The sequence below is a fragment of the Hibiscus syriacus genome, unplaced genomic scaffold (assembly GCF_006381635.1).
Source record: "Hibiscus syriacus cultivar Baekdansim isolate YM2019G1 unplaced genomic scaffold, ASM638163v2 tig00117007_pilon, whole genome shotgun sequence".
Classification (NCBI taxonomy): Eukaryota; Viridiplantae; Streptophyta; class Magnoliopsida; order Malvales; family Malvaceae; genus Hibiscus; species Hibiscus syriacus.
In genome coordinates this window covers 714473-732217 of record NW_024063520.1, presented here as the reverse complement: position 1 = coordinate 732217, position 17745 = coordinate 714473, and the positions used below count along the sequence as shown (strand labels likewise).

At 31.9% G+C, this 17745-nt stretch overlaps 1 protein-coding gene across 1 annotated transcript; it reads right to left on the bottom strand.

The window, feature by feature from the left end:
- Window positions 1–9786: 9786 nt before the first annotated feature.
- LOC120195166 (receptor-like protein EIX2) lies at window positions 9787–10608 on the bottom strand. The gene is made up of 2 exons (XM_039197258.1): window positions 10344–10608; window positions 9787–10277 (listed from the first exon to the last, which is right to left on the bottom strand). Exons 1-2 carry the CDS (start codon window positions 10606–10608, stop codon window positions 9787–9789), a joined length of 756 nt encoding a protein of 251 aa, XP_039053189.1.
- Window positions 10609–17745: the final 7137 nt, after the last annotated feature.

Sequence of the window (17745 nt, the reverse complement as noted above, 5' to 3'; positions counted from 1 at the left end):
TGTTTTGTTTGTTTAGTTCATTTCAATGTTATTATTCTGATTCAAATGTTTTATTAATAGATAATGTTTATTTATTTCTTAGTTGCATATTATTAAATGCCTATTATTATGTTATTAGATATTTATGTATATTTATGATTTAGTAGTTGAAATGTTTGTTATCTTATTTTAGTCATTTAAGTTTCTATTTTTCTATTTTGATCCTTTAAGTTTTATTTCTCTACATTCTGGTCTTTATAAGCTTAAATACTTATTTTTGCTCATGTGTATTTTGGTTTGTAATATTTTTTTGTTTTCATTTCAATCCTTTGAATTTCTTCAAGTTATTAATTCGAAGCAAATTAAATCAACTTTAATAAATAGATCACACTTTAATTATCTATGCGAATTCACGATTTCCACCATTACGACAATGAGTAAGCGACACAATACCAATTTTGGGCGTTGTGGGGGTGCTAATCCTTCCCCACACGTAACCGACTCCCGAACCCACTTTAATCGAATCTTTGGTAAACGCAGATAAGATTTTGTCTTAAAAAATGATTTTTCTTAAAATTATTTTAAAAAAGAAATTTTTAGGTATTAAACCTATCTAACCCAAAGGTCGATGGCGACTCTTTACAATTTAATTCAAATTAATCCAAAATCACTGAATTTTCCAAAATTAAAATCATGATCGTTTTTAAAACAATAAACAATTGTTCCAACCTAAAAACGGTTATGACAAGAATTATTTCAGTTTATCAGTAATATACACAGTTTGTAATTATAACAGATCAAACATAATTTTTTTAAATAAAATAATATTATCTTTTATCACTAGAATCAATCAAATGGATACAATAAAACACAACCCTATAAATAGCACTAAATGGAGTCGATTCAAGGAATTCGAACCATTTGAGAAAAGGCTCCATATTTTCCTGCATCATCTTGCTCATAATTTGATGGTTTTCCCCTTCATAAATTGCTTTAAAAATTATTTTGACCAAAGTATATGTGATGCAATTGCTCATATATGCTTTGGTCATTAAATAATATATATTTTTCTACCTCATGATTGTATGTGGGAAACATGTTTGTACCCCTTTTCACCAAAAAGGAAGATATGAAAAATAATCTTTTAGCTTTGACCATTATTTTTCATGAGCAGGTGTTACATTTTTTTTATATGTGTATATATATATATATATATTTATAATTCCTATTAATATAAAATAATTTAAATTATTAAATCTATTAAAATTTAAGGTAAATAATATAAATGGTCCCTAGAATATAGGGTATTGCTTTGTTAAATCCCCAACTATTAAAAGTTACAAAATAATCCCCTAACATTTACTCTTTTTTTGGCTTAATGCCAAAATAAGTGCCAAAAGTATATCGTTTTTCCCAAATAGGTGCCTAAACTAATTTTCATCTCATTCAGGTGCCTAACACAAAAGTTACCCATTTAGGTGCTTGGGTTGGAACGGTGTTAATTTCCTCGTTAAATAACACATGTCACAACCAGGTAATTTTAAAAAGTTTATTTAAAATTTAAAATTATATATATTTAAAAAACATAAATTTTGAAATAAACCCAAAACTTTGAAAATCTTAATTTCAAACCCTAAACCCATGCTGGCCGCTGTCTTTTACTGTTGACGAAGCTCCACCCGACCTCCCATCCTTTCGACGACCAAAACCCCCATGAAATCATGATCGAACGATGATGAATCAACGTTTTAAACTGTCCCTAGGATTAAATTTGTGATTCCACGTGATTCCGACAACCAATCGACGAAAAATACGACGGTATATAAGTAGGAGGATAGCATAGACTACGTCGATGGCGGTGGTCATGGTAGGAAAGGGCGGCAGCGACATATTAAGGTTAGGATTTGGGATTTTGGGCTATTTTATAATATACAAAAAGTTAGTGTTTTTTATAAAGATCATAATATCTTTAATTATATTTTATTTAAAAAATAAATTTCAAAATCACTAGTTTTTAATTTTTTCCTTGTTTAGATAACCATAAAGTTTTATGTTTTAATTTTTCTTGCTTAATAATATTTTGTTTATTAGTTCACTTTAAAGAATTAATAAGCATGAAACTAGCTAGAAAAATAACCATACCTCAATGTAAATCATATCCTAATTCGGAATAATGTGTGCGTTGTGAACATCTAAACTTTAACTAAATCATTAGCAAACATAATTAATTATTGGAGTGGGCCATGTCCCTTTTTAACTGTTTTAAAATGGGCTTTTTCCCATTAGGGCATGCGACAAATTTATTTGGGCCAATATGAAACTCTAAAAATTAATTTAGAATCTACTACATTTTCTATAGTGCGGGAAACTCATCACCTCGACGTGATGAGTTTCATAAGATATTATTTTTATATTATTAATCCATTTTTTAATATTTGTTTTGAAATTGGTTACCTCGACATGATGACTTCTGATGAGTTTTTATTTGGTTAATATTTCATCATTAACTAATCAGTGTTACCTCTTTTTATAGTGTTAATTTAGGTTATTTAGGTTCGAATTTGTGCATGACTTTATTTTCCAAGAAACAATAATTAAAAGGTGAATTAAACAGATTTTCCTATTTTTTGGAGGATAAGTCAACTCCAACTCTGATTAGAAGATTAATCTAGGAACAAACTTTGATTAAATAATCCAAATAACAAGATCAAAGGAGGAAAGCAAGGCGAACCATAATTCTTTAAGAATTTAAAAGTTGTAATTGAATTTAAGCATTTGATATTTTATTACGAATTTTGTTTGCATAGTATTTTTAGTTTTCTATTATTTAGAATTTTTAATATTCATTAATTAGGATTTTTAGTTTGTTAGGGATCAAGAGTTTGAATATTTTAAGATTTAGTATTTTATTTTCTTTAGGTTTTCTCAAGTTATAAATACCCATCAGGGTGAAGCTTGACAGATGTACAAGTTTATAATTCAATATAGACTCGGTTCTAACTTTTCTCTGTTTTAGGTTTCAGTTTAATAAAATTAATTTTCTTCTTCATCTTCTTTCTTTCTACACACCAAGAACGAAGTCTACCATGCTTGACTAAACTTTTCTTTAGCTAATAGCTGAGCGAAGACTCGATCCATTCTTGTGAGAATTGTAGAAGTGCTTCATATCTTCATATTTCTTTCTTGATTTTCGGCAAACAAGAGGAGGCAATCGACCTTCCTTCAAAGATCTTAGCACATTGGTTTGGTCGAGGTTTTGATATACTGTTAGGTAGGAGAATCAACTTGTAGCAAGTTCAATTCTCTAAGAAAAAACTTAGCGGCGACCTGCTAAGGGAAATCAAGATCGGGTTCAATTCTTACCGAGATACCATAATCCGAGCAAGAGCTTTTTCAGTTCCTAAAAAGGCATTGACTTTAATATCGCTAATAAATATTAATCCAAACAAGGTCTAAATTTCAAGGTTTGAATTTGGAAATTAGTTCACCAGAGAGAAGAGCAAGTTACAAGGGTTGGGCCTTGTAGAATGTAACCGACAAGTATACGAAGTAAAATCTATTTCAGTGATCGAGATGGATTGAGGAAAAGCGATGATGGAGGCTATTTCTTATCTTAATTAATTCATTACAATTTACTTTTCTTATTTTTTTTTCAAGAATTTTAGTTCTATTTTATTGATTTAATTTACTTGATTATTTTAAAACCCCCTCATTTTAATTTTCTTGTTTTACAGATTTATTGGTTAATGATAAATTCATATTGATATTAGAAATTTATGAATCCCTGTGGCCCGACACCCTTCTTCTTTATACTACGTTCTTAGCATAATTATCCAAGAAAAATAATTAATTATATGACAATTACGATGCTTCTCAAGTTCCATTAGAAGAATATTATTTTTTTAGATTATTATTTGATTTTAATTTCAAAAAAATACATTTGAACTTGTCATATCGATGTGACATAAATGAACTCGTTACCTTGAGGTGACAAGATACTTTTTTGTGTGTAATGTTGAAAAGAGCAACAAACTATGAGCATTAGGTTATACCTTCAAAAATGCACATTAAGAAGAAAACAATTACAAACTTAATACATTGACATAAGGACGTAAATAGGACTAACCTTAGAAACACCATAAACATGAAATAGAATCATAAACATATCAATATTGATTAAGAAGTTTTAATCTTTGTAATCAGTGGTTTCGTCAAAAGTAATATTAAGTTCTTCAATTCTTCGTTCTTTTTTCTATTGTCATTCACATACAAATTGGAACCATGCTTCTGGATCTCCACCATATATGTTTGTTTATTGGTCATTTGTCTAAGTTGGTGGGATATTCAAGGTGGAGCAACATCCTGAATAGGATAAGCAAGGTCGATATCATCAAACTCTATAAAAAAATTAACATTAGACAAAGAATGATAAAAGTATGTCTCAATCATGATAGCAAGCTCTACATTATCGCTTGGATGAAACCTCGTGCATGATACTAGAAATTTATAATATAAGAAATATATTCTTCTACTGCTTCTGAGTAGAACTCTAGTTTCTATATTTGACTTCAACTCGTGTAAGTGGATATTTCTTGGGAAACACATGGTTATAGATTTTAAATCGTAAAAGACAGTTGCATAAATAGTTGACATGTTTAAAAAGATTGAAGCTTTGGAAGTGAAAGATTGAAGGTGTTTTAGTTTTTTTTTGCTTCAATATCATAGTTAAATGGATTTCAACTCAAGAGTATTTATAGTTGGTGAAGATGATTAAATGAGCACTAAAAAGTTGGTGAAATAGGTCATTATTTGGCCTTATGTGAAAAACACGTTTTTTCTGATATAAAGTGATAAATGCACCACAAGAATATTTTATGATTTGAGTTGATATATCACTAAAAAGTTGCTGAAGACGATAAGACACCACTATTTCACGCGTTTTTTGAAGTGTTGTTTAAATTATGCATTGAATGACATCTGAAAATATTGCATTATTGATACAGTAAATGTCCTTTGAAAAGGTTTTTTATTTGAGTTCATATTACACTGAAAAATAACTAGAAGAGTGCATTATTTTTCTTCAAATAAAAACTCATTTTCTGATTTGAGTTGATATATCACTGAAAAGTTTATGAAGATAATAATGCACCATTATTTCACATATTTTCTGAAAAGTTGCTTGAATTTTGCATTCTCTAAATAAGCCAACCATTGTATTATTATTGCAATAAATGACATATAAAAAGTAGTTGAAATGGTGCATTAGTGAGCATTGAAAAGTAGCTATAATAGTGCATTAATTGAGCACTAAAAAGTAGCTAAAATAATGTCTACTGATATGAAATTTCACTGGAAAGTTTTTGAATGATAATTCATGATGGATCATATTAGTTTTAAATTAGCTCACTTCAGATGAATATTCACAAGGCTAGTTATTTTTACAATTGCATTGAACAAGAAAAAACCAATCTATATCTAAAGCTATGGCAAAAAAAAATTTCACAGCCATCCACTCAAATGGCCAAGTTTTCCAAACTAAAGATGGTGTTCAGTTCATGTCACAGAGGTCAATCAACATGATGTTCCTAGTAGATGTATCTTATTGGCAAATGAAGATGAAAATCAAAAACAAATTGGAGCTTCTGTTTTAAGTTTGAGATATTGATACGTCATTTTAGAGACTCCGCTCAAATATGAAGCCATCCTGGTCGATGATGATGACGATGTAGTTGTTATGGTTGACCTTCATCAATTGATGCATAGGTGATCGCAAAAGCAGGACCATCATAAGATGTAGATAACCTCATCGGGCTATTCGATGAAATCCTTTTTGATTTTAGCGAGGATGGTGAAACTTTTATTCCACTTATGATAGACGATGACACATCAATAATCGATGAATCTGATATCGCCGAGGCTATTTTAGAGGGACAAGCTTTTGATATAGAGGGGATGTCTGGAGGCAGTCGTTTCTCGTGGCCAAGCAATATATAATGATCTACTAATTTGGAAACATCCACCAACATCGAGGCAACCAGAAAGTTCATAACCCCAAATGCCTTAATATCGTTATACAGTTGCAGTGTATGACAAAAACTATGATGTTATGAGGAATCCTGAGATTCCTAATATGTTAGATATATGTGCAACCCACTGGGGGACCTCGGATGAAGGATCAATATAGCTTGGCGTTGGGTCATAGTTTGAGAGTAATACGAATGCGCAACTAGTTGTGAATGAGTTTTGTATCAAAGCTCATATGGAATTCACTGTTGTAGAGTCTGACCAGAAGACATATTTTGTCAGATGTATAAATACAATGTTATCTGTAAGTGGAGGATATTGTCTCATACCTACAACGAAAGATGTTGTGGGAAGTCACAAGGTTCCACAACCAGTATAGTTGCACGTTCAGATCCTTTACACAAGACCACAAGCACTTAAACTCTAATTTCATATGTGCATACATCAAGCTACTAGTGGAGAAAAAAATCCAAGGATCCTGCTATCAATGATAGTGGCATCAATACATAATACATTTGGTTATATTCCGTCTTATTACAAGTCCTGGATAGCAAAACGAAAAACTATAAAACTATTGTACGGTGATTGGGATCAGTCATACAATGAGCTGCCACATCTGTTGCACAAAATGGAATATTTTATCCCAGTAACCATTGTTCGCTCTTATTCTTACCCTGTAACCACATTTGATGGACAAATTATCCATGGGAAGAGAGTTTTTGGAGGCTTGTATAGGGCTTTCAAGTCATAAAATGAAGGCTTTCGTTATTGGAAAAAATGATTCAAGTAGATGACACTTTTCTGTATAACATATACAAACACGTCCTTGTGATAGCTGTTGCACAAGATGGTGACAAAAATATCTTCGCCATTGCATTTTCTATTTTTATAAATGAGTCTGAGGAAACGTGGAATTTCTTTCTGTGAAACTTGTGCTCCCATATTGTCACTCAAGATGGCGTTTGTATGATCTCAGACAGTTCACCTGGGTTGTTGGCTACGATTGACAGACTGGGAAGTAGGTTATCACTTCCACATGCATTTCATTCGTATTGCATATGACATATTGCTTCAAATTCTATGACAAGGTTAAAAAATAAGAAGATAAAGAAAGAGATTACCAGCATGGGTAACTTATTCAATCTTACCCTTCATTTTTTGTCTTCATTTATAACCTTAAACTAACTATTTTTCAAGGTATACATTACTACAACAGAGCTTTCGCGCAATACTGCAAAATTTGAGGAAGTATGGAGAAGAGGTGTATAACCTTGCAGTTGAGATACCTCAAAAAATATGGGCATAGGCATATGATGGTCAAGGTCGGTATTTTAGTCATATGACAACTAATATTGCCGAATGTATCAATTCAATGCTAAAATGGAATAGACATCTTCTGGTGACAAGTATTGTTTGGGATACACATAAGGTTGGGTCAAGTTTGGGCATACAAATGTGCCCAGGTAGAGACAATGCTCAACGAAGATATAAATTGGGCTCCAGATTTGGAGAAAGCAATGAACAAAAAAAATCATGCAACATCAATGTATGTTTGTAATTTTGCCATACTGGAATTTGATTAAATTATCTAAGCACTTGTTCGACCACATGAGGGTAAGACTTCTGCCACCTATATTGGTAATCTGAATAGAAGATGTTGTGATTGTGGTCGATTTCAAGCCTTTAGATACCCATGCGCTCATGTGTTTCTTGCATGTATGCATGTGAATATAGACCCATACATTTACGTTGATGATTGTTGTAGCTTGCATACTATGTGCAACATATACAGTTGCGAGTTTAAGTATCTCCCAAACAATGCATATTAGCCACCTACTATCTCTGAAGAGTGGTTGCTCAATCCAAAATTAAAAGGAATTTGAAGGGTCATCCTGAATCTAGTCGAATTAATATTGATATGGATGACCCTCAAAGAGAGCAAGGTCTGTTGAAGCTATGTGGCCACTGCAGAGGTGAAGGCCACAACAGGAAGCACTGTCTACATCTCCCAAGATATCGAGCTGGCTGATAAATCTTTTGTAATTGTATTCCCATGTTGTACCGATTTTACTAAATTAATCAATATCAATGATAATTTTTCAGTTTTTTACATTTCATATATAATTGCAAACTATAAAGTTTAACTAAACTTAAATTCATGCATTTATTTAAAACATTTTTCAAAAAAATAAACAACTTTTCCTCTTCTTGATTCTCTCAATTTTTACATTATTATTTTTCTTATTCTCATTCCTTTCGATGAGTCACTTGTTGTGTCGGCCTGCTAACTCTTAATTCTTCTTCTTCTTCTCCTTCTTCTTATTCTCCTCCTCCTCCTTTTTCAGCTCCTTATGTTGATCAAAAATAGACTTTATTGATTCTTTTGCCCACTCATTATCTGAAGGCGACTTGAATCCGAATAATCAATATCAGAGTAATTAGACCAAAGATGATCTTCTGAAAATTGTCTGACATATTCTTCCCACAAATTCATGTTTTGGTTCTCCTATAACTCTATCATCTAATCCAACTCCTATTTATAGTTAAAATTTGACGTGATGAGTTCCAACTGCTATTTTTTAAATCTAAATGACTATAAATTTTAAACCCAGACGAACTAATCACATAGAGGTGATGAGTTCTAATGTATTTTTTTTGAAATTAAATTAAAATAATAATATGAAAAAAATGTTTTTTTAATTGACCTCGTCACTTTGACGTGACGAGTTTCAGAAGAAATATTAAAAAATTGGTCTGCAACATAAAAATAATATAAAATAAAACTCGTCACGTCGAGGTGACGAATTATCATGTACTGTAGAATATGTCGTAGATCAGAAAATAAAATCAGGAGTGCCCTATTAGACCAAATAAACTTGCCGCCCGCCGTATTGGACCAAAAAAAACCATTAAAATGTGCATGGATCCAATTTTCATGTGGAAAGGAATTAGAATAGCAATTCTGTGTAAACTTCTTTTCCATCAACAGCAAAAATAATTAATTAAATCTTATTACGTTTAGATCAGTCATTTAATGGATTCTTGCTTATCGATACCCTGCAAGTTGACATTATTGTCGACCAATTCTGATATTACTAACTTAAAGATAAGTAAATTATGTTTTAATAATATTTTTGGTTATTGATACTTCTATGTAATCCTTATTATTGTTAATCCTTATTATTGTTAGGGAAAGACAATATTTTATATTAAGGGTAAATTTCTAAAATTTTAAGAGGAGATAAATTTATAAAAATATAGGAGCGAAAGCATATTATAAAATACAAAAAAATTCTAAAATATATAATAAAATTTAAAATTTATAGGGGTGACTGTCCTTAGTGGCCCCCGTGGACCCTCGATCCATTCCTGTTTGTTGTTGTAAACGAATTGCTCAGACTTATTACATCCTTTCTGAAGTAGTCGTTTATGAATGATTCGTTTAGATGTATTGTTTTCTGCATTTTGTTTTAAATTGTTGTCGATCTTCGTTTTTATTTTGCATAACATCATTTTTTCTATCATGCACTTAATTTAGAACCTATTACTTTCCTTGGTTACTCAAGTTGATCACTTAATGAACCGAACAAACTCAGTAAAAAAGGCACCAATTGCAATCCTTAACCCAACAATATACACATTATTGAAATACCAGGCACACTTCATCCATATTTCAATATATTACACAAACCTTAATTATGCATGCTATAACTTTTTCATTCATACATATTTTTTCAATAGGTTGCACAAACTTCAATCACACTCAAACATTAATTATACATGTTATTTTTTCCCATGGAACTGCATACTCTTAGTAGCCCAAAACACATACAACTTGTTACCGAAGTGCTCCAGCTTTGCATAGCAAGCATGCCTCCAAGACCTTATGAAAAACAGGGGAGCCACCACTCCCCAAAATCCCATTACAAACCCAACAAGCATGTTAACATAAAACGTATTCACTTTGCTTCTTCCATTGCTGTCTCCATTCTTCGTAGCATTAGTCGGAACACCTTTAGTGCTGTAGTTTTTACTCACTGGAGGCCCGCAAAGATGATTGCCCTTGAAGGAAGAGTTTTCAAAACTTTTAAGCTGAGTGGCTGTCGGGATCTGTCCTGATAGGTTGTTGTATGACACGTTGAAGTGATTCAAGAAACTTAAATTGGACAAGCTTGAAGGGATTTCACCATGCAAACGATTCATCAACAAATCAAGAGATTCCTTCAACTTTAAGTCGCGAATGTTGTCTGGTATATCTCTAGTTAGGAGATTCCCTGAAATATTTAATGACAATAGCCCAATGAGAGTTCCAAGTTCTTTGGGAATCTCTCATATTAGACTGTTAACTGAAATGTTTATGCTGGTAACAAGTCCCAGTGTGATATTATACTCATCCTCTCTTCCTTTCAACACCAATGATGCACTCAAATAAATGCTAAAAGTTCCTCTATTACTGTCCGACCACTCGTTGAGACTTAATACCACAAGGCTAGAGAGCTTGTCACCAATCCAAGCAGGTATTCTTCCGCTTAAATGATTTTCATTGAGATCAAGAATAGCCAAACTCGTACAATTTTGCAATGCTGAGGGTAATTCTCCAAACATGCTATTTTCGGAAGTTTTAGTATTTCAAGACTTGTATGTCCCAAAGAAGATGGGATTTTTCCGTCAAGTTGTTGTTTCCCAAATTTAAGAACTTCAACTCCTGCCAACGGTTCCAGCAATCTGGAATTTCTCCAGAGAGATGATTTGGATCAATGAGAAGAACTAGCACTGATGTCATTGATGAATTGCAAAACAAATTAAGAAAGGGATCCCGAAAATAAGATCCTTGAAAAACTTAAATATGGGTATGGATGTATTGGCTCATAGAATTGGTTTGGCATCTGTCTTGGAGGTGGACCAGAGAATCGGTTTGAACTCAGGTCGACGATGTCTTCTACATTCAAATATGAAATCCTTCAAGTAGGTTGATTAGAGCAAAGATTTAGAAATTGAAATTGAGAGGAAAGGTTTAAAAACCAAGTGGGAATGACATCTGAAAGTCCTCCATGCGAGATATCTAAATGAGACCTCTTTTGGAACTTCAACCACTGAGGAAACTTGGGGCCAAGTTGCCAATGACTCAATTCGATAATTTCACATTGAAACGGCGGAATCCAGCTTGAGTTTGGTTCAAATCTAAACATGTTTTCGGATGCCATCAGAGTTGTAAACCTCGAGAAATTAGAAAAATGAATTTATGCTACAACTTCTAATTGATTTTCCCAATAACTAGAGCTTCTAAATTTTCAACTGCCAAAATCTTGGAGGAAAAGTCTCATTTAATTGATTTTCTGTAACATCAAATACCTTCAAAGATGATAACTCCCCTATGGACAATGGAATGGACCAGAAATCTTGTTTCCATCAAGGTTCAACTAAGCTAAAATTTTAAATTGCCCAAGTTTATGAGTTAAATGGCCAGAAAGTTGGTTATCTGCCATACTCAATGACAATAAGCTATCCAAACAACATTTAGACAGACTCCGTAGGATTTCTGATATGTCTTGATCAATTCCATTATATGACAAATCCATCTCCTTCAATTTGTAAAGATCTCCTAAAGAGGCTGGTACTTTTCCTTGAAGCTGATTGCCCCACAGATCAAGGTGAATGAGAGAGCTCAAGTTTCCAATGGCATTTGAAATTTCGACTTGGAATTTTTTCATAACAAGACCAAGGAATTGAAGGTGGTTTAAACTATACAAGGAGTGTGGTATGGAAAAACTGTGTGGGTTGAAATCTCCAGGCGACCCAAGGCAATTAAGATCAAGGACTTCAAGAGACGAGATGTTCCCAAAGTAATCTGGAATTGGGCCTTCCAAATAATTATCGGTAAGATCAAGCGACACAAGGCCATGAAGACCAAATATCGACATAGGAACTGAAAATAATCGGTTCAAAGAAAGATCAAGAACAACTAATGATTTGTTAGAATTAACAGTGCTGATCGGAGTTGTATCATCTGGTAACTTTCAATCAGACAAGTGCAACTAACAGAGAAGGAAGATTGGATAATGTTACTTGTAGCCAATCAGTTGCTTTATGAAGATCCATATGACTCAAATCAAGGTACTGCAAAGAAGAAAGTCCAGAAACCCATTGAAGATTTTTCACTTCTTCCAAGAAATAATTACGTCCGAGGTCAAGATGCTGAAACTCTGAGAGATTCCCAAGGATATGAGGAATTGTTCCATGGAATCCTGCTCGAGAGAGGTTGAGATATGTTAAACTCCCAAGCAAACTGAAAAACTCGGGATTTGAATGCTGCTAAAATTGTTATTGCTCAAGTCAAGCCAATTGAGATGCTGCAACTCCAGCAGATAAGGATTTATTCTGCCTCCTAGCTTTGACTACTTGTAAGCTTCCTATTCAGTAAGTGGTACCCGACCAAAAGGAGATGAAAATGGAGCAGCCAAATGCAGTTGGTGGTTGTGACCTGTTGAGTTATGGCAGAAACACCATTCCAATAGCAGCAATCCACACCTTCAACCCAGGACGATAGCCTGTTTGATGGATCGATCAGATCATTCTTAAACTCCAAAAAAGCATCTCTCTCACTTTCAATGCAAAGCACATCGGAATTGCCATCGCAGAAGCTAACACAGATAGATGCAAAGCTTCCTTTCATGGTTGCAATTGCGTTAATTGTACCAACCTTTGCCAGCAACTCCACTTGAAGAGAAATTTCTAAATTACTGCACAATAACAAAAAGCATTAAATTGATAGTCAAAAAGCATTAAATTGATAGTCAAAACGCACACGGTTTGCTAATTATGAAAAATATGAAATCATGAGAACCAAAAAAACTTGTATTAATAATAACGATATGAAATATTACGAATTTAATCTGAATCTCAAATATTTACCATATGAAAATTTTTCTATATATCTTTCTCTAAATTTTAGCATATTGTTTAAAACAAATATTCATTAAATTATATTTTTAGGAAAAGAAGGAAGATTGATAGATATATTAAAATAAAATTTTTAATACCTTTTGTATCTCTTTTATGGTCTATTTTTCAATTTGTAGTTTATCCTTTTTGTTATTATCATCTCTAATATTTAAACTGATTTCTTATGAGAGTTAAAACATGTGTTATCATTATTCCACCAGGTTCCAAAGAAGACTAGAAAATTCACGAGGAAAGCACCAGAATAGCTTAGAATTTTCCTTTGTCTTTTCCTTAAAAAAATGTATTATCATTGAATCCATCACTTTGAATGTTTAATTAGTACTTAAATTATTTATAAAATTAATAAAAATTCAACAAATTAATAACCACGGATAACATAATTTTATTAATTTAAAGATTAATTAATAATTTATTTATTTTAAAAAATTCAATTCAATGAACCTACATTATCATGAATAAAACATATACATTATATTGATTAATTAGATAATGTTCATGCACAATGTGAATAATTAAATATAATACATACCCCTAAAAAATAAAGTTATTATTGATGTAGTACTAGTTAAAACTTAATTCAAGTTCATGTATAGTAAGAAAATAAATGACTATATAAACAACATCAAACATTTGTAATTTGAGAGATGAAATATAGCTATATTTAAATTTAAAGAAGAATCAATATTAAAAATAAATAAATCGCACGGCTGCAGATGAATTAATATATTTCATGCAGGGTGATTAAAGGAATTCTCCAAGTTAATGATGAAATCCCATGTTGGTGTAGCCATGTAGAGTTTGTCACTTTAGATTTGACAGTTTGTTCAAAACCATGATTATTAATTCACATTTGATTTATCATGGTGAACTTGTATTATGAAATAAAACACATCAATGCAAGCTTAAGGTTAGTGCTATGTGACTTTGGGTTTTGGATTTTCATTTATGAAGCTAATTTCTCTGATAAATGTCAGAATTTACACTCACATAAAATAAGATAACAAAAATATTCTTAGCAACTTGATTAATTAATGGATTTTCAAACATAATTCTTTTCATTTCATACAAAAAATGTTGGATTTTTTTTTCGACCATTGAAAACAGAAAGGAATATTAAAACGATTTTAAGGCTATTAAAAAATAGGCAAAAAGAAATAAGGTGTCCCTATACTTTTAAAAAATCAATATGACCCTCATATTAATTACTATTTCAATGTGGCCCTCCAACTCATAAAATAAATCCAATGCAGGCCTTTGACCAACATTTTTCACCGTTGATTGTTACAATACTATCGTGGTGGTCCAGGGTGGAATATTAACATGGCAGATGATGTAACACCCCAACCCGTATCTAACCTGGATCTGAGTCCAAGGTGTCATATTAACGTGGCAGATGATGTAACACCCTAACCCGTATCCGACCTGGATCTGAGTCCAAGGTGTCACATTGACTTTTCAAAACTTATACTTGTATACAAATATGAAATTTTTTTCTCTTATTTTAAATAAAACTTCATAATTCGTATTATTACAATAAAAAGGTTTACAAAAATGATAAGAGAGTATATAATTCAAAACATTAATTACATGCCAACTACTTTTAATAAAACAAATTACATATAATTCAAGTTTTTTCTGATCTGAACTTCGTAAAGGAGAGGCTAACTTGTCTTGCTCATCTTCTTGCTTCACAGAACCTACGTGTGAAACACTCACACGCTAAGTCGATGACTTAGTGAGGCATAAATAAACTTACTATAACATATCAATACTAATTCCTACTATGCACACTTCATGTAATCATAATAAACTATAGAACGCATTATGCATCAAAACATAAATACATATATATACATATCATTTCATTATCCTTATTATTATTCTTATCAATATTAACATTATTATCAATCATATCTCTTAGTTATAAGCTCTTGTACCTAACATTATTAACCACACAATGTACATATCATCATATAATTTGTGTAACACATATCATATCACGTAGGCATATACATCACATGTAATATGTTTATTGTTATCTTTTTGTTAGCCCATGTACACATGTGAGAACTACAGATTTGTGAGTACATAGAGGTTGTGCACATATGCTGTCACCACAGCTCATATAATTCCCACTAGGGGCACGTAGAATTTGTCTCGAAGGACCACGTAGAAATGTCTCGAAAGACCACATATAACACATATGTCCCGAAGGACCACTCCTTAATAACCATAACATATTCCAATAACCAAATAAGAGTACAGAAGTACCGCATATATTCAAAATGATTACATATATGTCCCCAAGGACCACGTAGAACCCTCGACTCTTGGCATGCCAACTATACCTCTAGCTCTCATGTCACATAACATGGGCATTATCTTTTATATCATTTCTCATATTCACATAGACACGTATATCACTTACACGTAGAACATTTTCTTATAATTCACATATCACATATCACATGGCTTATGGCTTCTTATCACATAGCTTATTATCATATCATTCACATCATATGGCTTATCTTATACACATATATTCATATACTTAATATCACATAGCTTATACCATTTCATTTATAATCACATAGTTCATTATCACATGGTTTATATCATATTCACATAACATGTATTCATAACAATCATATAACATATACAATAACATATATCACATATACTCATATCAAACACATACTTATAATCATAAATTCATGCATTCTAATATAGGAAATAGACTTATCGCAAGTCTTATTTCCATTCATCATCATATACTAACTAATATGCACTCACCTGGCCTCACTAGTCAATTCGAGCACTTATAACTCTTTCCTGATCGATCATATCTCATTGACTAATCTTGTACTTTCTTCCGATTGATATCTACAAAGTCATACATATTATATATATCAGCATTCCAATTATCATAATTCGATACTTAATTTCTTAGACCAAAAGAAAGGCTTAATTCCCTTTTCTTACTTGGAGTAGTATCAGTACCCCCTGTAGGGTATCGATACTTCCCTAGCTGTGGTATCGATACGAAGCCTGGGTATCGATGCCCATTTTGCATTCGAAATCCTTATTTCAAAACTGGTATTGATACTGATCTTATGGTATCAGTACCCTTGGTATCGATACTACCTTCCCAGTATCTTACCCCATGAATAATTTATAAATTTCTTCCTTAAGGTATCGATACTCGTTCATATGGTATTGATACCATTCATATGGTATCGATACCCTCACTCAAAATTTTTCCCTTTTCTATTAGAAGTATCGGTACTGGATGAACAGTACCGATACCTCATGCCCATAATTCATCTTTTTAGCTTGAAATTTCACCCAAACTTACTTATATCTTATGCTAGAACCTCCTTTAAGTCCTTTAAGCTTAACTACACTTATTCTAATCAACTTAGATCACTTTAACTCATCCTAATATCCAATATCCCACATACATACTTGAATTCAATAATCGAGCCAATAAATCAACATGTTATAAATTCGGCTCTAACACTTTGAATTTCTTATTCTAACTGATGACAAGTCAAATTTAACCTCCAAATTCAATTACTAACTCTTTTACGATAATTCACTCAAAAACTCCTTATATTCAATCTCTTATAACTTATCAATCTTTAAGTTTTAAGCAACCTTAAGCTTTTATTAAGCTTTTCTATCACTCCAAGAATTAAAACCAACTTAAAAATTAAAGGAAACATTCACTTGAGACCATCTTACCTTACCAATGGAGCCACGGGAAGAGAAGAGGAAGAAAGCCAACCAAGTCTTCAGAGTTTTCTTTCATTTCTCCCCCTCACATGTGTTTATCCTATATAAGGAGAAAATAAAAATCCTTCCTTTGGAAAAGACCATTTTACCCCTTACTTCATTAACTATTTACTAGACATTCCTTCACACAATATTCTCAAATAAGTCCCTAAACTTTTAAATTTTTCAAAATCAGATCTCAAAGTTTCAAAACTTCTATTTTAATCACTAACCTAATTTTAGGATGTTACAAATCTACCATCCTTTAAGAAAATTCATCCTCGAATTTTCACTGCACACATCGATAAGAACATATCTTATAATGTTCTTATGTTGCTTCCTTTACTTTATCTTTCCTGTTTACCGCTAGTAGACTTCTCGTTTTCCCTACTCAATTCTTCATATACATCCGACCTTTAAAAATCCATATAATGTTACTCATTATATAGACATTAACTCTAATCCTTACTCCTCAATATCATGGATCAATTGATTTTATTCATCAATCTCTAATTAAATTACTATAATACTCAACCTTTAATCCATTATCATTTCAAAATAGCATGCTTGTTATTGATAACTTGATCAAAGAGAATTTAATAATTTAACTGTATTTTGAACTTCCTTAATACCTATAAGTCATTTCTTATTTCTCTGACTATGTCTACTTGACCAAGAACACAACCTTAAACCTTCGTCATATATAATAAAACCATACACTTTGCAGAATCAAACAATCTTTCACATCATCTGACGGACCTTTCTTACTTCTAATCAACTTATAATCTATAACCCAACATAATCTTTATCATATATGATCCCTTAAATTCCATCATTTTCATTTCCTTCATACTCCCATACTATTTTCATATAACTTATACTTATCTCTGATTATCAATCTTTATTACATTTTCATGACTTTGATAGTCAACTTTACTTATACATAACCTCATTCTTTATCATCTCTTGTACTTGTATTTTCTTCAAACATATGAATCCTTATCT